Source organism: Aptenodytes patagonicus, chromosome 4 (genome assembly GCF_965638725.1).
Source record: "Aptenodytes patagonicus chromosome 4, bAptPat1.pri.cur, whole genome shotgun sequence".
NCBI lineage: Eukaryota > Metazoa > Chordata > Aves > Sphenisciformes > Spheniscidae > Aptenodytes > Aptenodytes patagonicus.
Window position 1 is genome coordinate 82373631 of NC_134952.1, and position 25364 is coordinate 82398994.

Here is a 25364-nt window from a genome sequence, read left to right on the forward strand (position 1 = left end):
CGAATCTTGGCAATCGGTGAGCTGCCCAAGCATTGTGGCAATTTCGTCATCGCTGGTCTGTAAAGACGACTCGCTTTAGCACGAGAACTAGGCCCTTCTTTCAGAAAAACCAAGCAAATTACATTCCCTCCATTAAGTATGCTGTGTGGTTTTCCGAACCTGTTTGTTTTAATTAACATAACATCTCTGTGTTACAGCTTGTCCTTTTATTAGTTAACACTCCGTGAAATTCTTGTGTAGGCTGTCATTATTCCTCTTCTTACACGTTCTGATGAATGCTAAAATGGTTAAAAAATGTTAGTGCTTGAAGCATCAACACTGGCAGCTGAGACATCAGTTTGCTCTTAGCAAAGATTTGTGTCAGTCTTCCTTTTAATCCACGCAGCTAGCCTCATAAGGCTTAATCTGATGACATTTGTAAGGCTTTTTGTTGCCTTGTAAAAAATCTTGTTAAACTTACAAAATCAGGGCTTTAACTGTAAAGAGGCATTAGCTCAACCTGAAATACAGGATTTCTAGTAAATGACATGATTTTATATTAAATGAAGACATAAGACACAGGTGTACATTTTAGTACTCTGTTCTTTTTTTAAACAACTACATACAATTTTGCTATTTTCGTATGTGAATAAGTAAAGGTGTGTCACTCCAGCTGTTCCTTTTAACTTCAGGGATATAGGATATGATTCCACAGCACTCTCCTGTGCGTGCGTGCACCCATAAATACACACACACCTGTGTTACGGTGCACTGAAAAGCGACAAAAATCTGGTGGTCAGAGTTACTACAGCTGCTCTCCCTGGAGACTACTAATGCAGAATTATATGTTTTGGAATACCTGTTTACTTTTTTTTTAAATCAGCTAATTTTATTTGGGATGTTTAATTTTTAGCAGCTAGATTTCTGGTGTTTAGGCTGAATCGGTTTCTGTCTTTTAAGTTTCGTTTGTTAGCACTTAGTGCCTGAAGCATGCGTAGAAGCTAGACCTGAGGGTCTCTCTGTGCTTACGCATCACTGGTTAAGACTTGAGAAGCCGCTTGGGGTTTTTTAGGGCATTTAGTAGCTCAATGAGCCTCCTCTGATCACAAGACATACTTTTTCTAAAGCACTCTTTCTTTTTCCTCTCTCCCTGACATTTCCCACCACATGTACTGATGCCCTGTTTAAACTGTCGGTCTTCAGCAGGAATGAAGCAAGAGTCTCATCATGCCAAAAGGGTTGGTAATTTGAGGCCATCTGCTTTGACATCAGTGCCTGGATTTACTTAGTCTCATTTCAAAATTTGGACTTTTACCTACTTTGGCAAATAATTTTTTATTTTCTGTGGAGCAAGAATCTTTGACCAAAGTTCAGAGTTTGGCAAACTGACTTCTAAGTGTGCATTAGACTTGAGGGGTTTTAGTGAAGGCAGTGAATGTAAATATTGCTGGCATTTAATCAGATTACAGAAGTTTATTGTGTTGAAGGCCTTGATGGGAGAGGGTTTTGGTCACAAATGAGTATTTTTAGAATACGTGGCATTTTGTTCATACTAGTTAACACTTACTGTTACAGTGCCTTGGGGACAAATGCAGCCTTTCCAAATATTAAATTGCCTAATTATTTTTCCCATCATTTTTCATTATACCGGTACAGATGCAGATTGGTAGGATTTTTTCTCAAGTTGTTGACCCTAAATAACCGTGAATTCGCACTGTAATAAAAAGTTGTTTATCTTTTGAATTAATTTGGAAGCTATCTAGTTTTGATTCACTGTTGCTGAATATAGACCTGTTAATAGCTTACACAGCGCTGCTGACTTGCATAAACTCATTTAATGATAGTAAGTATTACAATACCGCTTGTGCACTTAACAGCATGGGGGAGGATTCTTTTCTTAGATACGCAAAGCATTACCCTGTTTAATGTCTTTGAGAAATCAGCTGCCCTTGAGCATTGCTACTGTACTAATCTTACCAGATTAGCCTCTAAATATTTCAGGTTGTTAGGTAATGGCTCTTATTAATATTTGCAAAGTTCTTTCTACTGTAACTGAGCAGCTTTATTATAGAGGGCCCTGGGCTTTCATGGTCCCAGAAGAGTAGTATTGTGTATGAGGAAGTATAAGCGTAAGGAGCAACCTCAGCTTTAACGGTGCTGCCTAAATTTCTGACTCCGAGCTCCTGAAAAGTGAGCAGGGGGAAAAGGACGCTTTTCCTGCACGCTGAGGAGCGTGGCTCATCACCCGTGGCAAGAGCCAAGCGCTGCTCTGTGACTTGGGCGTCCCTCGTCTTGTGGCTCAGCAGATGACGGAGGACCTCTGCTCCGCACGGCTGCCGACTCTGTTTCACCCCGTACAGGGGCTGTGTCTGCACGGTCTCTTCTGCGGTCACGTATCAGCTTTCAGCTACCTGACGTAGGCACTGGACGTTGGTCCGTTAACGGTAGCAGAGGTTCAGTGCCGAGTACCCGAGTGTTTATCCAGCCTTCTCACTAGGTTTGACTGATATTTGTAATTGGTTGTTTTCAAAGAAGTATCCAAGCGGCACAAAACAGGAGCTGTAGCCACAGCAGTAACTACAGCATAGGCTTAAGCAGGGTTGTTCTGCATTGAGTTTAATGTCTGGAGGCTATAGTCGTGACTGTGTTACGCACCACTGATTTAAGAAGTTTGGTTGCTCAGCAGAGATTATTTATAGCATGCATCAAAAGAGAGGAAGTAAGTGACAGGGATGGAAAAACGTGGAGCGTTGAGGTATAGAGAATGAGGTTGCAGTGAAGATGGGGGGTTTTTTTTGAAGGAAGCAGGTGTCTGATCAGTGCAAACAGCAGCGCTCCTGAGCAGCGGTTCGCAAGCTTTTGCATCCACAGCTCTGCTCCCATATGCAGTTCTGCGTTTATCGTGTCTAGCTTGGGATCCCAAGCATGTTAAGCTTGGGATCTAGACTAAAAGCTATAGGACGAATTTTGACTTTGGTCTCAGTTCTTGGCACTGCTGTAATGACTTCGGCACTGGCATCCACTTGAGTTCCTGATGAAGTTCTAGCAGTAGCTTTATCTTCCTTTCCTCATCACGTTGGTTTATTTATACCTAATCATATCTAACCCATATCATATCCACCACCAGAGAGGTGGTGGATGCCCCATCCCTGGAAACATTCAAGGTCTATGATTTAGTAGAACAGGAAAGATGACAAAGGGTGACTTTGCAGGAAGATCCGAGTCCTAACAGTGCTAAGCCACTGCAGATCTTCCACTTCTCAGCCAAGCAGTTTTGCTGAGCGCGAGGCATTCTTTGTCAGAGACGAGGGAGCAGAAAATGCTTATAGACAAGTGTTTTGAAATAGAAAATTGAGTGGTTCAAATATTACCAAAAAACCATACCTGGTTATAGCTTTTCAGTGACTAAGTTTTTTTCAGTTTTTCTTTTACCTCTTTGTTTTCAAATGCAACCACTTATCCCATCCCTAGTGGCAGGCAGATATCAATTCATAGAAAATGAAATTGATAAAACATAGAAAATTCAAGATTAAATTAAGTCATTCCATTAGGTAATTAAGTTCATTTTTTAAAGGTTTTTTTTTCCTAATAAGAGTGATCTGCGTAAGATCTGCCTAAATACTTTAATAAGCTGTTGGAAGTGAACACGGAGGGAAAGCACATCTGTCCCTTTATTTCACTCTTCTTGCAGGAAGGCCGGAACTTGAAGAAATAATTTACATAATTCAGCAAATATGACATACGCTTTCATGACTTTCCAAACCCATTTTAAACCTGTACTACTGACGAATGAGCCCTATAACTTCCTAACGGTGCACTAACTCGAGACATCTAGCTTCACAGAGTTACAGGATTAATGGTCTGGGAGTCCATGGATCTAAATCTTTAGCACCAAAGGGAAAATGAGTGTCTTTAACTGCAGTGCCATTAACTACGTTATCCCTTTCTGTGCCCTATTAATAAACACGCTGAATGGGATTGCATGGAATGACTCTTCTCCAATGAGCAGTTTGACACCTCCATGCACATTTGTGCAGCTGCTGTACTGACCATGGACCGTAACTTCTGTGTGAAGTTCAGTCGTCTCAAATATTTTGTCTTTGTAACGTGAACTAATTCAGATACCACATTTATCAAAATTATCACTTCAGCAGTTTCACAAAAATAAATGTTTTAGGCAATAGTTTTAGATATGATTAGGTGTCTTTATCCTGAAGAATTTTTGTCTGACTTTATCTACTGTTTGACTTGTGTCCTTACCTGGAAGAATTTGATTTTCATTGAAAGTATGTGGAATACTATTATTTTGATTTTTTTCTTCTTTAAAGGCAGAAATTCAGAAAGGAGATAATAAAGTTGCTTGGCCATTATATCAAGCTGTTTTCTATAGGATAGACACAAAATACTATAGTTCAACACAAAAAGTCAAATAAAGGAGATAATTTTGCTTTTCAGTCTGATTGGAGCTTGCCCACACTAATGGCTAAATACAAAGTTAATAAAGCTAATAGAAGTTCTCCCTCAAATTATTATAATGATTATCGCAGAGTGGTGATTGGAAGGTATTTCAGATGAAAATCAGTGCTGAAGCCAAAGGGATATTCCTGATCTTTTGTGGGCTTATAGTATTTTTCCAAAAGAAAGAGCTGCGTTTTCCCTGGATTCCTATCAGGTGTTTCAAGCGGTTTGCTGAAGAGCAACAACTTTGTGGTCAAAGGTTGTTAAACACCTTCTCTGTAACCCACTGGAGGAGAACGACCGTAGTGCTACAGCGGGCAGGAGGGAAAAAATAATTCATCTTGCGTCCTTTCCGCCATATAACGTGTTTGTTCATGACAGCACTCATGAAACAACTCCCATTAATAATGATTAGGTCTAACTGTAATCTTTTCAAAAAAGATAAAAGATAAATGGAACTGTTTCTACCGATGAATGCTTTTTGTGTCTCTGGAGAAATAGGAATTGCAGCGTGGGTTACCGATGGGAGTTCTTACATTGGATGAATAATCTTTGCAATTGCTGCCTTTTGCTTTGTCGTGCCTCAATCCTGCCTGATACGTGTGTGTAAAGAACTACATATGCTTGCAATGAATACACGAATACTTTTTGTAGTGAATCACCTCTTAAACTTTGTGAATAGCTTCTCAAATCACCATCACGACACCCCTTGTCTTTCCCAGTGAAAAGCTGAGTTGCAGGCAGAATGCAGTCACAAAGCCTGGGCCATGCTGGACTTGCCTCTCTGCCGTCGTGCACCCTTTACTCCAGATTGTCAGGCTGTCTTGTCTTCTCCACAGATTCTTTTTCTTTGCCCATGCTTATTTGGGATTTTCACCTAGCAGATTTACTGGCATAACGCTGTATCTGAACTGACCGAAGAAGCCAACACGAGCACTTGCCAAAAGGCAGTTTTCATCTTCCCTGGCTGCCTCAGCCTGGTTTCCTTTTCGGAGACAATCAGGGGCATGTGATCCTGATTCAGAGAAGGATTTGTTCCGTCTCGCTTCTACGATTCAGACATTTGGGAGGAAAGAAAAAGGAAGAACATGATCCTTGAAGAAGATATCCCCATGGACATGTCAGACTAGACTTTGGCTAGAAAGGAAATAGCCTCACCAGGCTGAGAAAAAACATCGTCCACCATCTCAAATCGCGATCCTTTTCTAGTCAGAAGGGGTCTGTGGTTCTGCGGCGACACCGAACAAAGAAGCCCTCTTCTAGAAAAGGATGTGACAAAGCAAGAGCATCTCCCGTTTCAGGCAGGCAGCGAAGCTCTAGGAGCCCCTCCATACGGTGCTGTGCTGGTCTGCTTAGTAACAGGGGTACGACAGATGCCTCTAGCCAAGATAAAACTTGCACTCTTGGCTCCGGTTTTGATACGCTGTGCGGTGGTGGGCCAGGTATTTATCTGCTCTCACATAGTAGGAATAAGCTACTGTTCTGTATGGAGCCGCTGATATCTATATGCGATAGCTGTGATAGTGTGTCTGTTTCAGTCTGTATAAATGTGAACTACTTACCGCAGGCTTAAATATAGATATAATATAGAATATATATATAAAAATAAATATATATTCCTAGCAGTACAAGTGGTAGACACGATTATTTAAAAAAAAAACCAAACAACCCAACAGAGAGGGGGAAAGGGGTTTTGTACTGCCTGGAACCAACGGCAGTGAAATGCAGCTTATTTTTCTCCTATGACTTTGTCGCTTCAGGGTCACAGTTTTAAAATTCTGCCTTAATGGCTGTAGGTGCATGTTGACTTCATTCTTACCTGGGAAATGACTTTCTCATAAATGTGTGTAAGAAAGTCATTCGGTGTTTAAAAAATACAGCGGTAATTAAAGAAGACAGTCCTTTGCTTCAGCTGGTTGCTAGCAAATCGATGCTGGAGCAGTAGGAGGAGTGAACCATGAAAACTGTGTAAGTATGCGTATGAATATAGGCTGTTGGCTGTTTTGTAGCCACACGCTCAAGCCAAGACTGTCTGGGTTTAACACCAAAGTAATATTTTTTAAAGGTGGATTTCATTGCTAAATTTTAAGATTTAATACTTTGTTTCAGTTCTCTAGAGACATTTCAAAAATCTGGGTTGTTTTACGTGCTTCAGAGCTCTTTGAAAGCAGTTGGCAGCAAATATTCTGCCTCACCAGAAGTATTTGGTAGTTCTCAATATCCATACCTGATATGGGAAATTGAATATGAAGGCTTCTGCCTGTCTGAGTATAATGCTGGTAGCGAGCAGCAAGGAGAGGAATGCTGCTTTGAATCCAAAAAAAGTGTTCACAGAAAAACCACGCTTAGAGTTCTTACGAATCTATTTCAGGAACAGGCAGTTTCTGTCAAAAGGTATAATTTGCTATGTATTAAATCTTAAAAAGTTTTAAACTTTTTTGGAGAGGCATATGCAAAACGTACTAGCTGCACTCCAAACTTTACTATTTCAGGGTTATGTTGCAGCTCTGTGACATACCCAAGGGTCTGTACTAAATCTTGCTGCTAATTTCTGAGCACTCATTCTTGAGTAGTATCTTTGATGCTACTGTACGAGGTAGTGTACTCAAAAGCCAGATGTTTCGGGGGCCCCTGTTCTGAGCTAGAAATTTCAGGATACTGTTCTAGGCTGGTACTTGGTGTCTCATCTCACATTTGGTTTGCTTTAAAGACCAGACATTTGGGGGTATTGAAATCTCAACAGAAAGAAAGTTGATTTTGCTTTGTTGGGGTGGTTTGGTTTGGTTTGGTTTGTGGGTTTTTTTAAAAGACGTGAATAAATAATGTATCTTTGATTCCATAAGGAGACATTGAAAATGCACTAGTACAAAGATTTGGAAGATTCCTATTTCTTGCTATTGCTACACGGTTATTGTTTGATTAATTGTTCTTACACTTTCGGTGTGCTCTAGTTTTTTAATCAATTACATTTTATACTATTTGATATTTATACTATTTGATATTTACACTATTTGATTCTGATATCCTAAACTGTATGTCCCTCTAATGTCTACAGACAGGGTATGTTTTACCACAGCAGCAATGTACTACCTTGGACTTTTATGCTCAAGGCTTGCACTTTGTAAAAACTTAGACAAATCTAGACTATAGAACCAGCCAAAACCACACATTCTGATTTAGACCTACTTGGCTCTTCTGAATCATCACGAGCTCTGGGCAGTGAGTCAGCCAAGAGCTGGTTTTCTCTTCAGTATTGTGTAAACACAAGATGTTTCCCTGGGCTAAATATTATTAAGTAAAAAAGTCATGTTTATTTGATGTTTTTTTTTTTTAAATGTCACGTATTGTATGAAAAATGATTAATACATAAAGCTACCATCTGGGGAAGTCTGAAAATCCTTTTCTTTTACACTTTCTTCATCCGCTCAGTTACGAACACGAAGCAGTTTTAGGGTACCCTGATTTTTTTATTTGGTTCTGTAAGTGATAATGATTTGGATCAAACTACTGACAAAGCTTCACGTATTGTGGGAAAATTAGCTTTGGAAATTGCCATTTCATTTAAAGTAATTAAGAAAAACCTCAAGACTTAATTCATAGTTCTACCATGATGTGATTTGAATTCTTAAAATGCAGAGTGAAGTTCTGCAGCTGGCTAATGCGTTCTCGGGGAAAACTTTAGATATGGATACATAGGTGTATGTAAACATGGCACGGGGTTTTAATCATTAGGATGCTGTAAGTCTGTCGGCTGTGACAAGCGCCGGAAAGGCTAATGACTATTTTCTAGACATCCCATCATTTTGCTTCTGGCGAGTCCTCTCACGCAACCTCGCATCTTTCCAGAAGCCGCTCTTCACGGCGATGTAACGAGAGGCAGTTACCTTGCCGAGCTGTCGCAGCCCCGGGCGCTCGCTCCCTTTCTCTTCCTGCCCACCCTTGCCGTCTGTAGGTCTGGCTGAGCACCCGCAGCCGGGTGGTGGGCAGCCCCAGTCCCGCCGCTTTAGTCTTTCAGCTGCCACAGTTGGCAGTTCAGCGTAGATTGGTGGGCATCGATCTGCCCCTAGATTTATCTCTTCGCGACTCTTCACCGTTCACGTGGTTGAAGTGGATGGCAGGTAAGAAGATTAGAGGGAAATATATGTGTGTGTGTGTGTGTGTAGTAGAAATATGAGCAGGAATATAGCTTATTCCCTTTTTGACCCCGTTTATTTTAGTGTAGTCAAATGCTTTTAGTTCGCAATGATGCTTTCTCTTTCAAAATCAGCATCTATTGTCTGATTATGGAATTTGTTAACATAGCCCTTGAAGTTTGTTGTTCTGCTGAAATCCGTGATTAATTGTGGTGCTTTTTTTCCCCACCTTGTTTTGTTTACAACTTTTCAGATGTAATACTGCTGAGAAAATAGTTGTATGACATTAAGAATACCGTTTTAAAATGATAGAAGTCCAGCGACTGGGCACTCCTGCGTATGCTATTTAAAAGATTGATTGGAGGTTCTGCCTAGGCAAAGGGGAGTTGAATCATATTAATACAACGTATTAAGATGAAGTCTGACCGCGCTTTTAGTACTTGTTTAGTCGTGATTCAGCACGAAGGGCAAAGGCAAGGTGCAGCGTGTGTGTACGTGCCCATACATGCAGGAGGCGGTAGGAAATGACTCCAGCGTTCTTCTGTGGCGTAGCAAAAGCAGAGCTCCTTTCAAAATAACTTTACGGTGAGCTGCACATACAGTCTTTTGGTTTCTTTGTTTATCTCACCTTATGGAAATGACGATTCTGAGGGTAGAGAATTTAAAAAAAAAAAAAAAAAAAAAGCCACACGGATGAGAACACACACAGATGCAATACCAGCTCTACAGCAGAATTATAATCCTCCCTTCTCCCCCAAAATCACAGACATTAAAGACATGAAAGAGATGACCGGTGTTTATCTTTTTTTTTTCCCCCTTTCAATAGTGCGGCTTCATGACAGCATATCAGAAGAAGGATTCCATTACTTAGTCTTTGACTTGTAAGTATGTGTTTTGCATATGTTTTAGCATGTTGGGGATGTGGTATTCAAACTTTTAGATGTAAATACAAGCTCACAAGATAAATGCATGGTTCTGGTGCAATGAGTTGGACAAATAGATGTAAACAGAGCTGGAAGGACAGTAACACATTTGGTCGTTTGCATGTGCAAGAACTGATTTGTAAGTGTCACTGTAAGAATTCTATGTTAAAAACTTTGACTATGTAGGGCCACTGTTGAAGTGGATTTTAATATAAAATGTAGGTATGTAAGTAAAAGTTGCATGATATCTGCCAAAGCTAAGCAAACATACGACTCGGGGGAAAAAATAATTTGCTGCCAGCCAGTTGTCTGTAAAGGAAACATGAAAAAGCACGTGGAAGAATAGTTTCTGTACAGAAAATCTCCATTGCTGGATTGAAAGGTAAGCCTGGGTTTCCCAGAGGGAAAGACTCTTTCAGTGTTTTATTCCCGATTCACATCATACTGATAAATAGAATGTTTCGTATTGACACCGTTTGGAATGTAAAATGCCCAGCACATAGAAAGGAAATTTCCTATTTCCCATTTTGCTTCAGGAATTTCAGTCCTGTGAGCTATTCATGCAGTGACTCTGCGTATGTGGAGCTTGTTTCTTCTAGATAAGGCTGTTCAGTGGACGAAGGGATGGTGACAACGTGAACTATGTGTCTCAGACTCTTGACTTAAAAAGAGACACTGATGTTCTTCATTCTTCCCCGGGACAGGCACTTTTCCACTCTCTTGAAAAGTTACCGCTTTTGGTTCTGGGTATGGGCAAACATGAATGATTAGGAATTGTCTTGCAAAACTGACTTATTTAAGTAAAATTATCTATTTCAACTGCAGTTTTTTCCAGGACAGTTGATGGTTTTGACAAACCCCACCCCCAAGAGCTTTCTTAGGCCCAACATGGTTTTTGCTGGTTAGAATGAGAATACGTTATTTCCCCTAGAAATGTGAAAGAGCTCGTTTCTAAGCATACAAACGGAAATATTTGCATTCAGTGTAGGTAAGTTAGAACCTGGATCTTCCACAGTCAGTTGTGTGCTTTCATGCTCAGGTTACATTCTGTTTTATTTTCTGACTTAATTTTTTTAAAGAAATCCGTGAAGACTTCTTCAAGACTAGATTTCAGGCTAGCAGTACAAAAATATTAAATGGTCTGTCTGCAGTGAAGGCATTCAGGGTTCAGTACTCAAATCCTACCTGGGCTCAACAGGAACTTATATCTGATTTGTTTATATCCCAGGTAAGTGCTCGGACTGCTGGCTTGGAAACGGCTCTAGCGTACAACATGCATACTTGTTCTCTGACACGCACTGGGTTTTGTTTCGCCTTTTTTTTTTTTTTAAGGGCTACAAAGGAAATCTTTCTACGTGGATTTGGAACAATCTTCTTAATCCTGAGCATTTCCAAGAAGTGCGTGCAGAAATCTTAGTTCTAGGGACAAGATCCCTTTTATAAACTGGTGTCATTTTTATTTTTTTGTTGTACTACTGTACTGTTAGAAACTATGGCCTACTGTAATTGCAGTTAGTCCACTTCTGCCTTAAATTGAATATATAATGCCAGACGTATCTCAGGAGGTTACGACTGCAGTGTGAACTAGAAGGCATTTGAACAACTTCAAAGTTGTAGATACCAGTAGCTGTATCTCGATAGTAACAGAACAAATAGAAGCCTGCATTCTGCAATAAAAATTAATGCCTAACCCAAAGATACCGTCTTGGCAGAAAACTAGATTCTGCAGGAAGCGTTCTGCACTGGCTGGAACTTCTTCTGTTTCCCAGTCAGTCCCATTCAGGACAAACACAGGACCAGACTCAAACGTATGCTGTTCATCTGGAACGGTCCGCATGGTTCTGTTTTTCATCCTCTTCAAAGAAAGAGGGCTTCAACATAGGTACACAGCTTTTTATGTTTTGATCACGTGGTTTGGGTTTTTTGTCAAAAGGAATCATTTTGCAAAAAAGGAAACGTCTGAATGGTAGAGGTAGTGACTGTGCTGACTGATAGTTGTCTTTGGAAAAGCGATGTGTTGCATTCTTGAAGAAATTTTGCCTAATTAGTAAGGATGGCTGTTCACAGTTAATTTTTCATTCAGAAACTATTGCTTTAATGCTCACTAATACTATTTATTAGTAAAACTTCATCTTTTACTGCAGTTACAAATATGCGGGTTAGTGGCTTGTTTAAATGTAAAAAGGCTGCCACAAAAAAAGGTACCGTATGTACTTCTTTAATATGAAGGCCAAGTACATGCTTTTATTTATTTATTTAATTTTTATTCAACAGGAGCCTGACTGTGGTGTAACACTGTCACTCCACCCACGCATACCATCATGTCATTATCTTAATGATTTCTTTCAGACTGTGTGGGATTCAGTACGACTGTTTCTTTAGAAATTTCTTTTAGACTGCAACCCACATAAGAGAGTGAAGAGGAAGAGTGCTTCTTCTGTGAATAGAAAAAAACAATCATTGTCACTTTCTATTTTGAATTTCTAACAGTCTCATTTGAATTAATGTCATAGAGATGTCTGCAGTCTGAAGGAGAAGCCTGTTGCTTCATTTGTATGCCTCAGTGGTAGCTGTGCTTCTATCTGGCAAAAAAAAAAAGTGATTAATGTACTCTGTAACAGGCGTACATTTGCGTGAAGAGTTCTAGTGTCAAAATGGGAAGGTGGGAATCTTTTACAGTCCACGTGGAAACTGGACATTGAACAACGAAAGATGAGCTTTCTGACAAAAAGCGGTATTGGGGTGTTCCTGTGAGAAGCCCTGCATATGAGAGAAACAGATGCACTGAAGTATTGACGTATCATGTGTGTGTGTGTAGATATATATAAAATTTACCTTTGGTTGCTGACTCCCCATCTCTGAAATACATACATGGCGGTGTCGTTCTGGAGTATGGTAGCTGTTTTGCACTTGACTAGGCAAAGCAGTGATTTTCAAGGTCTCGTTGATGTCGCTGCCGAGGAACAGAGGCATCGTACCAATCTGCCAATATGGCTCCTACGTATTTCAGAAAATTAACTAAGATAGCCTTCTGTGGTACTTCTCCCAGGCAAAGGACTGCCTCCTGTTACGTTTCTCTCACTGGATATAGTGAAGTGACTTGCGATTAATAAAATGCGCATAGTAAGATTAGTAATGGACTTCATGAAGTTTCTTACTCCTCCTCCCTTATTGGTTAAGGCAACTGTAGTTAGGATTTGCGTCTCTCTATCAGCCCATTTCAGTTACTAAGCACGAATGAGATTGTCTTCAGCGTTAATGATGTTAGAAGAGTTCAAATCCAATCAATTCTGTCAGTATTAATTGCTGTATCTGAATGGAAACAGCTGTAGCACTTGAGGACTCTCTTGTGCAAGTCAATGAGATTCTCTTTTTTCAGTGTCTCCCATTTTAATGCACTCGATGAGATGCAACAATTGGTACATTTAGAATCCTGGCGTTGCTGTTGAATTCCAAGTGGAGGGACTGTACTGTGTAGAAGAAAGAAAAATACAAAAAAAAAGCCTAATTGCAGAACAATCTTTGCCTAGCGTAAGTGCCTGAACCTTTCTTTTTTGGAATTAGAAAGGTCACAGATAAATGTAAAAAGTACATGGCCAATGTAATTTTGCAAGCCTTCTTCCTCGCACCTTCATTATGAAAGCAATTTAAGAAATAAGAAACGTAAACTAGGAGGAAACAAGGCCAGTGTGATCATCAGCAGAGGCTTTTTTAGCTAGCTTTGCTAATTTGGGAGTTCCTTTTAAATACCCTCTTATATTTGTAAATTTTCCTAATCAGTTGAATATGGTACATGAAGTTGAGTATTTCTGTATGTGTTGTTACGAATGTCTGCAATAAAAAAAAAAGTGGTATTTAACACTGTCAATGCAGCAGTTTGTTTCAGTAGAAAGTCAGCTGAATGAAGCAGTTAAAAACTGCTTCTGGGTGTACCTCTTCCAAGAGGTAAATAGAAATAGCATCCTTTGTACACGGAATCCTTCTGCTTGCCCCTCTCTCTCTGCTGTTTTTCTGAAAGGCATACCTGGTGCGGAGGGCCTTGGTGTTTCTAGGTGCTGCTTGTACTTCTTTTGCTTAAACAAACCCACGTGCTTTATTTGCTGCCATTTTAGTATGCTCTTCAGAAAATTACGAAAGAACGATAACGATCTGTGAGAACCAGCGGCTTTTAATTTGTACCCTGAAAGTTACTAGAGCTCGTATCGTGAATGTCCTGTCATGAAGTAGGACCTCACTGACGTCGACAATGTATCTGTATCAGAAAGGCATTGAGATCCACTTACTTCCCGTTTTAATCTTGCGGGGAGAAAGTAGCTTGCCAGCTGTTCATGTAGCTTTGAGTGGAGGACCAAAGTTGGTTGTGTTTTTTTACTTTTTGCCTCTGCTTTACAACCTTCACTTGCGTTGTGTATAGCCTACCTGGATATACCTGCGGATCTAACTATGCTGGCAGTTGCCTTCAAATTTAAGTATACAGACTAGAATCGGTGTATGATTCCCGCCCCACCCGAATGGTACGATGTATCGGTTTTTCATTATTTTAGCCTTGGGGGGGGGAGTTTAACGGAAGCTGCAGTCAAACTATAGGTAAGTCCTCTATTTTAATTTCCTTCTGTGATTTGATTTCAGAGCTCAGCCTAAGTATTTCTGTTGATCGGCAAAACCTCCAAGAGTTCCGATTTCAGCACACCTCCCCATGTAAGGCAATTGGGTGCTCCTGCTGGAAACAGAGCAGTAGCACAGAGCCGTGCATTCTCCAAAGAGTACGTCACGCTTTCGTTTCATGGCCTTTGCTAGGCAAGGAGAACCTCGTAACTAAGGATCTCTTCTATCTGTGTCGTTTGTATTCGTGATAGATATCTCAGGTCCTTCCCTAGCCATCGTGTTTCATAACTGAAGATACAGGGGGGAAAAATCCACCTAACAAAATGACATCTAATAAGGAGTAGAATGCTTTGTAGCCACTTTGGTATTAAACTGTATGGGGTATAAAAAGAAGTTACCGGTAACTGCTCTGTTCTTTATTTATAAAATCAGTGAATAACGCAGGTTGGTAAGGATCCCTAGAGGTTATCTGGTCTAACCCCCTTCTCGAACAAGGTCCAATTGAATCAGGTTGCTCAGGCATTTGTGAAGGTTGGAAGACCTTCAAGGATGGAAATTCCACAACCTCTTTGAGCAACAAGTGCACAGCAAATAATTACAGTAACAATAAAGGAAGAAAAATCCTTGTATCTATTTGGTATTTCCAGTGTTTCAGCTTGTCTGTTGCCTTCCGTGCTGGCTCTGCGTATGCACCCGTTAGAGAGTTGTAGACAGCAATGAGATCTCCCCTGAGCCTTCCCGTCTTAATGGTGAACGAACCCAATTATCTTAGCTTCTCCACGTGCCTCCAACGCTAACCGACTCGGTGGCCCTCCATTAGCCACAGTTCGTTATGTCAGTGTCGTTCGTGTACTGGGAAAGCCAAAAGGGGACATGGTGCTCCAGGTGTGATCTCGCGAGTGCCAAATGCAAGGGAAGAATCGCTCCCTTCCACCTGCTGGCTGTCCTATATCGTGATGCAGTTGACCGTTTTTTGCTGCAAGGGCCCATTGCTCGTGCGCGCTCAATGAGCAAAGGCCGCTAACGCGGCTGTAACGATTTTCTCAGAGGCAGAGGCTCAGAAGATGGAGGTGAGTTCTGGCCCCTCTTAGTCCCCTGCCCTAGCTTCCTTCATTATGGCCATTTAGCTGCCTTCTGAGAATTATTCCTAATGCATCCTTCAGAGTGACAGAGCATGGGAATTGCTGACTACTTGTTCAGTTGTCAGTGAAAGTCACCTGCTCTGTTCTTGCTTTTATTTTTTCCATCGTTTAGCAGCGGTTATGAACGCCAAGCAAATGTTTAGTGTCAGCAAGTAAGAATTTTCTCCGTGCCTGAGAAGAACAAGCATCAGCTTGGTGTTCTTTCCCACTGAAACGCGCTTTTGATGACAAAAGCTTTTTCTTTTCTTTTTTGGCTTGGATCAAAAGTAAGTGTTTCAGGGAAGAATAAGATCAAAGGATACTTTGTTTTTTCTTTCATCACAAAGTGAGAATTATTCCTCTTTACCAGAACTGTGGTAGACAAATATATAAGCAAAAAGAAGGTATCAAAGACTGTCAAAAAATATGCATCAATCAGACATTTTGTGTTACAGCAACCAAAGCCAGTTTCTGGAAGGTAGAAGACAAAAAGAAAAAGAAAAGGAGTACAGATTAGGCAGCCAGCTATTTTAGCACCTCCAGATTTTACTGCAGACTTTTGTACAAAATAGCATTCTGTTACCTGAAAGGGATTACTTTCAAAGTCAGTAAGGTGTAAACTCAGAAAAAGGATGATGTAGCCCAAATGGAAATGGAAACATGAAAATAAAGTTCTTTAACGAGCCTTCTCAAAGAAAGGAGCTATGCTGCTGGTTGGGCAGGTCATTTCTGTCGTCATCTAACGTGACTGAGTAACTGGGATCTACGATGAACTGGTAGTACAGCAATTTGCAAATGAATGTTACGGTTCTGAAGATTCCAAGGATCCTCACTTCTAATTTTTTAATCCTATTAAACTTAATTGTATTCAATAATCGTTGTATTCATCGTCGCATAGATTTTTAAGCATCTTAATCTTTAAGCATCTTGTAGGCCGCTCTAGCTTTCACGTTTGGGAATTTATTGAGAATATAATGTGCTATATGAAAATTCACTACGTTCATAAACAGTCATGAAATACGAACATTGATCTCCCATCTAGGAATTATTTCTGTTGGCGTATCGGTAGGATCAAGGTTTTGGAAAGCAGGAATCGGACTAACCCGTGCATCCTGTCGGTTGAGGCAGTGTTTAGGTGCTCTGGTTAGGCTGTGCGCTTGGGTACTCCACGTTGTGGGCGTTTTCAAGGCTTGCATCTGTTTTCAACCGTTCCGTACAGCACCTGAATATATGAAGATTTGCGTTTAGCTGTGACAGTATGCCGGTGTATTCCATAAAAGAGGAAATGTTAAGGGTATAGTACAGGAAGGGTCTTCCTGTTTCTTTGAGCCCACTCTCTTGTTGACACAGGCAGCCAAATTTTATAATTAGTACTATTAATGCCTCTTAAATTATTTTAAGTGGCACTTCCACTAAACTATTCCTACTTTTTCGACAAAGATAACTGAAAATTTTCTGGGGAAGAAAAATCTGCCATTAAACCAATTGAGGTACGCTGCTTCTACTGATACTCTCCTTCCAACTCAGTAATCCTCATTCTAGCAAAAGCACAAAAAGCAAGCCGCTCTGGCACACGGGTACACACCTCTGTTGTGTTTTGACCTGCACTTAAAGACCCTTTTCCCTTTTCAGCATTATTGTATTCTCCTTTCTTACATCTGTCTTACGTTGCCGTTCTCAATTTATCCTGAACTGTTCTGAACTTCAGCCACAATTTTCCTTGCTGGTCAGTTCCCTTTATTCTTGCGGTTTTACTACTTACTCTTGACATCCTTAACTGATGTATGACGTCTTGCCCAATAAGCTGCTGCTCTTTGCTTTGATTTTCTAGTTATGATTGCTGTTCCACCACATCCTTTTTATTCATTTAATGATTTGGATGGACAAACCTTCCACTTTAGTTCCTTCACCTTGCTGGTCAAGACCTCTTGCATTTCTGTACAAATATTTCGGTTATTCCTCTCTGACTTCTCCCTGTCAAGTTAATTTAAGATGCACGTTTTCACTTCTGAACTCTCCTTTCCCATCTTGCTTTTTCTAACAGAGTCACTGGAGGTGAACTGTTTGAAGATATAGTTGCAAGAGAATATTATAGTGAAGCAGATGCCAGGTAAGTAATTTGTTTTTCTAATGCTGCCTTTAATAATTCTAGGATGGTTACTTAAATATCTCATGGTGTTTGGCATCAGTTTCACTAGCATAGTCCGTGAGACTCTAGGAATTCTCTCCTAGAGTTCTCTTAGACTTGGAAGGGCACAGTTTGGCGTTTTGAGCTCACGACTGTGTGGTGGAGAACTTGTACGAAGTCCTGATGTCTGCTGATCTGAAAAAGCTGAAATTGGATCTCAGTTTGTTAAAATCAGTGTAAACTTGTGAAGTTGTTAAAATCTTACCCAGTTTTCTCCTCTGCAAACTGGACGTAACATTTCAGCCATCTCATCTAGGGATTCTTACGCTTGCTGATCAAAGTTTGAAATGTATGTTGGTCTTGAAAGAATTTTACATTGAATACAGTTTTTGTTCTCGGTCCAGAAATACTAATTTCCTTTTCATATTTAAACATTTTTGTTGTGTTTCATCAATAAGCAATTATACTGTGTCTCTCATAGTCTGAGCTCAAATACAAAATCTCTAGCAATTTTCTGCAAGTGCTTGTTGAAAAACTTGAAGAATAAGATGACGATTATCATAATTTGCATGCTGACATAAAGTATCAGGGCCATTTTTCCATCTCAGAATCTGTTTGCCCTCATACAAGAATAAATCTTAAATATTCTCATATAATTACGAATCTTAAACATTGTGGTCAATTACTTTAAAGAAAATACGTTCTACCACTACGCTCTTCACAGAAAATTTATCTCAAAGTAAATTTAAAGAATCCTCATGGTTTTGTGTGTTCGTAGCCACACACCACCATCGATACGTATGTAGTACATACAATTTTCAGTTATTCCTTTACATTTGGAATTAATTGGCAGATGACCGGAAAGCATTAAGTGTCCCTAACAACAGTGGTAGGATAATAATGAACAAACAAGAAGTTACTCTGAATATTAGGAAGCTTCCACTGTTTATTGCTCTTACTAATTTCTGTAGGAATGGTAGAAACATCATTACTTCAAGCATTTAAATGTGGAACACCGCATAGCAAAACACACCGTAGAAGAGAAAACAGAATGAGTAATTTAGGTGGGGCAGAAGGAGAGGAGCTATGTTTAAAAAACTTCTGAATGATTTTGTGCCTGCTGTGATTCAAGCAAAATTTCTGATATTGATGCCAAAGGCCAGCATATGGTGTCATTGTGTGTTTTTAAGATACTTGTGATTTAAAAGGAAAAACCGCAATGATTTTTTTTTCTGTTCTAGAATTATGACATATTAGAAGGGGCTGTGCATATATATAGAGAGAGGAGATATATATGCGCATTTTATATAGTCAGTAAAAACTTGACCAAATAAGTGAAATATCTAGTTACCATGCATCTCTGTATTTTTATCTGTTTTTATATATATATATATATATTCATGTGCGTGTGCATATATATCTCTCTATATATATCTCTATATATAGTGCGTGTGTGTGTGTGTATCCCTGTAGAAATAGTTAAGGACTTTATAGATGCATATCCTAGGACTGTTAATACTGGTCTGCTCCTGCAAGCCCTTACTCACGCAAGTAGCCTTTGCTCACGCAAGCAGTCCAGTTCAGTGAGTTGCGAGCTACTCGCGTAAGAAAGGGTTTTCAGGCTTGGGCTCCAGTTACTGATTTATGACCATTCCTTCTGAATTCCATGGTCAAGACGTTTTGGACGAGCAGTATCAAATCCTTGGCCCTCGACTACTATGTATTACTTACAGTCACTGACTTCTGCCACGAGGATATCTTTAAAAAAACATTTATAAGCTCCTGCGGTGGCGAAAAACATCTGAAAAAGTTCCGGTGCTCTAAAAGATGAATACTTCAGTTGTGCTTTTTGGCATCGTAGGCTGGCCAAAACTTGCAAACCTGGGCATGGAAAACTAGGTGCTAATTAAATTATTTAAAGCACCAAAATAAAACATTTGTCTACATTTTTAATGTGGGTTTCCATTTCATGAGTGACTCCCAACTAAACTAGTGCTTGACGATATTTTAAATGAAAATGCATGCCACCTTTTTGAATGACTTGGCTTTATTCTACTAATAGTTTTTAAGAAACCATTAGATTCAAAATGAGAAATGTTTTGCTTTTCCTTAGCTTTTGACTTTGTTTCATTTCTTTTCTGTATATCACTTCATTTCTGAACATCTTGTTTCAGCACTTGTTGTAACGTTAACTTCACTGTAAAAATTTAAAAAACCCAAAACATACGACTAACTGTTTTATTGCCTCCACTTTATTTTTCCCATAGCAGTTTTTGGAAACTGGAAAAAGCTTCCATACTGCTGAATGAAAACACAACCTAATGATTCTGTCTCATAGGTGTCATACGTCCCATGTTAAATGTCTTTTTTTGGTTTGGTTTTTTGGTTTTGCTTTGTTTCTTGGATGTGTTAGAGCTGGAAATATCTCTATATTCAACATTGTTTTGTTCCAGTTCAATGTGCAATCAAGACTTGTCGGGAGGTGTAAAACTGTTTTTGTTCTTTACATTTTTTTAAAGTTTTATTTTATTTTGTATTTGATGTGATTACGTGCCTTTAAAATGTTCTCCCTTCCATTCTGCCCTTGTATCTTTGCAGTCATTGTATACAGCAGATTCTAGAAAGTGTTAATCATTGTCATCTAAATGGCATAGTTCACAGAGACCTTAAGGTCAGTATCTGGTGCCCATCAATTGGATATAAGAGTTTTGGGGTTTGGTTTTCTTTTTTTTCCGCTGGGTACGGGCAGAGGGTGGGTTGTCTGCGATGTTCCCTTGCCTATCCTACTCACCCTCAAAACAACTAGACGAACAAATAATGCATGACGCCTCTTTCCAGTTTGCAAGTCTACAGGCCTAATATACATCATGGAAAAAGGGGGAATGGTTGCCAAAAAAAAACCCCACACAACCCCGTCTCCTTCCAAGGCGCTGGATTTATCCCATGCTGTCGAACGTGTCTGGTATTCTATTAAGGGTGTCCGTGTATCGCTGTGTACGCACATGGAGGTGAACTTTGGCTGTGATGTATGTCAGCTTGCAGATTTAAATGCCACTTCTGTTCCGAGACCCCGGGTCGCAGTAGCGGAACAACCAGGTTGCACGCCGCTGCATTAAGAGTATGACGAACCCTCAGGCAAGTGGTGCTGATCGCCGGCTCAATTGGACCGCCAGAAGTTCAGACTTCACCTAAAACTTGGCGTGGGGCGCTTTGTTACCTCCGCGGCCGCCGCAATTCCCAACGCCTCTGAGAGGGCTCTCAGTAAGGAAAGGAGGGAAAAGCAGAGAGGATGCCAAGTATTTAATACGACCTCGTCAACGAGTTATTGGCAAAAATTCGGACGCTTTCCCGACAATTTTCCTTTGAAAAATTGTCATTTCAAACAAACAAACAAAAATCACTAAATTAACCCCCCCAAAAATACAAACCAACCAACCCAAAAATACAAACCAACCAACCCAAAAGCGGCCGACCCGAAGCACGTCTCCGAGGCTGGCCCCTCGCCGCCGCCGCCGCCACCGGGCGGGGTCCCGCAGCGGCGGTGCCTGAGGCCGTCGTGCTCTGGGCGGCGCGGGGCGGCGGGGAACGGCGAGCGCGGCCCCCGCCCGGCCCCGCCGCCGCCGCCGCTCCCCCCCCCCCCCCCCCCCCCCCCCCCGCGGCCTCCGGCCCCGCGCCTCCGCCCCGGCGCCTGGCTGCGGGCGGCGAGCGCAGGCTTGGAACTAACACGCGCCCCCGGTGTTTGCATGCAGTCATTGCATTCAGCAGATCCTGGAGGCCGTGCTACACTGCCATCAGATGGGCGTAGTCCATCGCGACCTCAAGGTGAGTGCTGCTGCCGCCCCGCCGAGCCCTCCCCAGCCGGAGCCGCTGCACACCCACCCCCCCCCCGCCCCGGCGGCGCCCCGCCGTGCCACAGCGGAGAGCAGCAAACCCTAGCGAGGCAGGGCCTCGATCGGTCGAAACGTAAACGGTTTTCTTTTATTTTTCTTTTTCCCCCCTTTACCCCCCCCCCCCTTTTTTTTTTTTTTTTTCGGTTTGTTTTCACCCCGCTTCACCTATGCACAAGAACGAACCGCTAACACTCGCTGGAGAAAATCTGCTAAAGGCTTGCCGATAACCTAGCTGGCCAGGTCCGGGCTGTGAAGGCGGCCATCAGAGTCTGCCGGCACCTCTTCTCAGTACCAGGGAGAACAGTAGTCGCTTTTTCAAGCGTTTGGTGTATTCGTTAAATACACGCTCTTCCTCTCCGTCATCCAGAGCTTTTGGGGCAGGGTGAGGGGGGGAACTTTCCACCTCTCATCAGCGTAACTTGGAGTGCTTCTGGGAAGCACGGCAAGCATTTGCGCGTCACGCATTTTAGCGACGAAAGGCCAGCTGCTGTGAGATCGCTGGCACAAAGACCTCTCTCTCCTCCAGATGATGGCTGGGCTACAGCACATCTTTAGAAAGCGGGAATTTCTACGGTGTTCTCACCGTGATCGCCTGAGGAGTGGAGCTCCTTCCGGACGAACGGTAGCGTTGGGATAGAAGCCTCGGAAAGAAAACACCCGTGTTGAGAAGAGCATTACCTCTTTCTTAACCATGCAGGTATCCAAATGGCTGGAGACGTCTGCTGCAGAAACGCTCCCTGCGTTTAAAGCGTGTTGGCGTGGAAAGAAACAAGTAAAGATCATTTTCTTTTACTGGGAAGCTCGGAGAGACAAGTCTGTCTCAAAGCTGGTAGTAAACTAGCCTTGTGGGTAAGGGAGAGGACTTAATTTGGGCGCTTGGGCTTCAGGATCCTCAAGTAAAAGAAGATCGTTTATTTGGAAATCAAATGGAAGTGCACTGTCTGAAGTACGGGGTCCTTTACAAAGGCAGAGAAAAAACGGCACGTGGGCTAAGGCAGCGAAACACGCTGATTCCTTCTGGCACAGCTTCTTTGTCTCATATTTTCCTTTCTGCGTGAGTTACAGGGAGCAGGAATTTCCTCCCAGGATGGGAGTTTTCTAGCGGTTATCATTAGTAATAATGTTGGAATCAGAATGCCGTCATCTTTCTTGCCATCCTTCGCTCCCAACTAAACAACTGTTGTAGTCATTGTCTGAGTTTATAAAGTCTCTATTGTTGTGCCATAGGAACGTCAAGGGTTACGCTCTGAAAGCTCAGAGAGCGTGATGGATTTCAAAGACGCGCAGACAAAATTCTCTACCCGTTTTGCGCTTCCTGATTTTCCTGTTCCACGGTTGTGCAACAGGAGACTGACAGGTCTCTATCCAATCCGTAAATCTTGCATGGCAGCCGGATAACACGGAACAAGTGTAAATGAAAGGATGTCGAATTTGTCCAGCTGCTCCAGCGATTCCCGTCCTCACCGTACACGCAGTACGATGCTTCTAGCATGAAAAGGAATCGAAGAAAAGGATTGTAGCCATGCAAGCTGACAGAGTAGGGAGCACTTTCTAGTACTTTTCATACATTCAGACAAAATAACTTTTTCTTTGGAACGGCATTCAATCCAGCTGTTCCCTGCTCCAGACCATGTGTGGATTTCTTGCTCTGGCAAATCCAGGATGAAGTGGAAAAACAGTGTGAGAAAAAATGTTTCTGCCAAGCTGTAGTACCCGGTTTTGTTTCTGAAAGTGAAAACTTCAGGAAGCAGAAAACTGTCCTCCTTCAGTTACTGCTTTGTGGCAAAAGAAAAAAAAAAACAAACGAGAGAGTGAAATGGAAGATTGTGGTGAAATCCCAGCAGAACTCTCTGTACCGAAAAGAAGATGCCGAGGCCCGAGACCAGAGCTACAAGACAAGTAGAAGATGGTTATGGCCTGGCGTGGATCCTTAAACTGCAAAACTTGACGGATTTTTTTTTTCCCCCCTATAACTCAGACCACAGTTTGATGGCATGTTTGGGGGTGGGGAGGGCAACGAGAGGAGGAGATTTTGGACAATCTCATTTTATTTAACTTTCCTTTTAGCGTAATTCAGTAGCAAACGGAGAGGAGCTTTTGCAGCCTCTTAAGACCCGCAGAAGTGCTTCTTGCTGCTCTGTTTGTAATCCTTGGTGTAAGTCGGAATGGCGGTGGATCCTAGACCCAGAAAAAATGAACGTGTTGGTGGCAGTCTGTCTTTAACAGATGGTAAAAGTGCACTTCCGTGTAGGAATTTGAGTTCTTGGCAGTCAGCAGCATTGCTGCTTTTGTGAAGCTCTATGATTATGACCTTCTTGCATTCCCCGTTGAAGTTAAATTAAAAACAAACAAACAAAAAAGCAGATGCTGTAGTTATATTCGGGGAAAAATACACAGAGGCATGAGTACTTGATCTCTAAGATTGAAGGCCTTTGGAAAAACAAGGCATAAGTCACGTTAATTTATTTGTAAGTAATTTTGGTAGCTAAGACTGCCATTCGACATGCTTGACTGCAGCCAGTCTAGCGGTGACGCTGTTGAATCCCAAGTACAAGTCCTGAGCGGCCCACGCTGGGCTGTTAATGTTTTCCAATTAATTGCAGTCATTCTAAGTTCATGCGTGATAATTGCCTAGTATGCCTCTCGTCGTCCTGAAATGACAGCTGCGTGTCGGTTAAGCGCGTGGTCCCACGCAACGTTGCCCGGAAGGCTGTTGTCTTTGGCATGGGAGTAAATGGAGAAATCTGCTTCAGCTTCTGTTGAAACGGACTCACCTATGACAGCGGTATTGCTGCAGAGCACTTTGATTGGCAGAGTAAAGACAGGTAATGGAATTAAAAAAAAATCCCGGGGGGGGGGGATGACACCCAACCAAAAAAAAAACCAGCAGCAGAAAACACAAAACTACTGTTTTGAACGGAATCACCTGCTGCGAAGTGCTACGCGCTTGGTAGGTTAGTGCTTGTGTTTCAACCAAGAGGGTGAGGCATTTCACTGCTTTTGGCTTGCTGAAGGTCACAACCAAATAGGATCATCCACTGCTTTAAGAGGTTTATACAAGAAGTGCATGCCAGGAAGTAATTGGTGTAAACTTCTCTCACTCTGATAGGAAACCTTCAAGAACTCTGTGGCTATATGTTGAAATTAGTGTAGTTAAATGACAGGCAGTGTGACATGGCTTAAATCAGTGTTGATGAACCTGGAGAAGAGTCCTCAGCTATTCGGTCGGTGTTTGATGTAATGTGGTTGAGGTGGTTACTGATAATTTAAGTGAATATAAAGATTGTATTTTATTCTGAGAGACCTTAATCTCAGTTTTTAAAAACGTGGAAATGCAAGATTCATCAGGTAACTATTGATGAAAGGTTTTTAATACTGTCTTTTCTATGACATAGCAACAAAGGGATGAGTGAGAGAATGGTGTTTGTAGATTGCTGAAAAAATGTTCCTTTACAGTTTGGTGAGAGGGGGAAAAAACCACCTTTAGACTGAAGAGTTTGTCAGGGCCAGTTGTGTTGTTAATTAATAGAAGCATCGCAGTGGTTGAGGTCTTAATTAGGCTCAAGCATATTTTGCTGCATACTTGGCAGATGTATTCAAGATAGCCTTCGCTGAAAGAAGCTTAGATCTTAATTGTTTCCAAGCTCAGTACCTGCATGGGATTAACTGTAATCACATAAATAGTCCCCTGGAAGCCTATAGGATTGCTGCTGGGTTTAAACTGAAATACGCGTTTTAAGAGTTTGCAGGATTGGGTTACCCAGTGCCAATATAGTGAATTCCCTTGTGATAGACCGCTACAAAAATTGCTTCTGGCAGAGTCACAGAAATACCCTTGACAGTGAGGTTTTGTTATTACGTAAGTGCAGGACAAAACCTTATTTAAAAATAACAGAGCTAGAAAAGAAAGAAATGGCAAGAAAATATTACAGAGGTCACAGTTCTCTGAAATAATCTGTTGAATTCTGCAGTATTCTGTAAGTTTGGGGGTTTTTTTTAAAAAGGTTCATAGAATAAAGTCATTTTTGGACAATTTGCATTCGATGTATTTGCTAAATGAAGTTAAAAGGATAAATTATGAACAGTAGAATGAACACCATTGTGATGTTCAAATCCTTTACTTTTAA

At 41.3% G+C, this 25364-nt stretch overlaps 1 protein-coding gene across 14 annotated transcripts in view; it reads left to right on the forward strand.

The window, feature by feature from the left end:
• CAMK2D (calcium/calmodulin dependent protein kinase II delta) overlaps positions 1 to 25364 on the forward strand; it is a 172801-nt gene that overhangs the window by 94986 nt on the left and 52451 nt on the right. For 7 of the 14 annotated variants that reach the window (XM_076337321.1, XM_076337325.1, XM_076337326.1 and 4 more), the window contains exons 5-7: positions 9397 to 9451; positions 17264 to 17329; positions 19946 to 20018. In XM_076337321.1, coding sequence (XP_076193436.1) covers positions 9397 to 9451; positions 17264 to 17329; positions 19946 to 20018 — 194 coding nt within the window. Of the gene's footprint in view, positions 1 to 9396; positions 9452 to 17263; positions 17330 to 19945; positions 20019 to 21096; positions 21170 to 21383; positions 24063 to 25364 lie in introns of those variants that run through there. The other 7 variants (XM_076337322.1, XM_076337327.1, XM_076337331.1 and 4 more) reach the window with 2 other exon arrangements.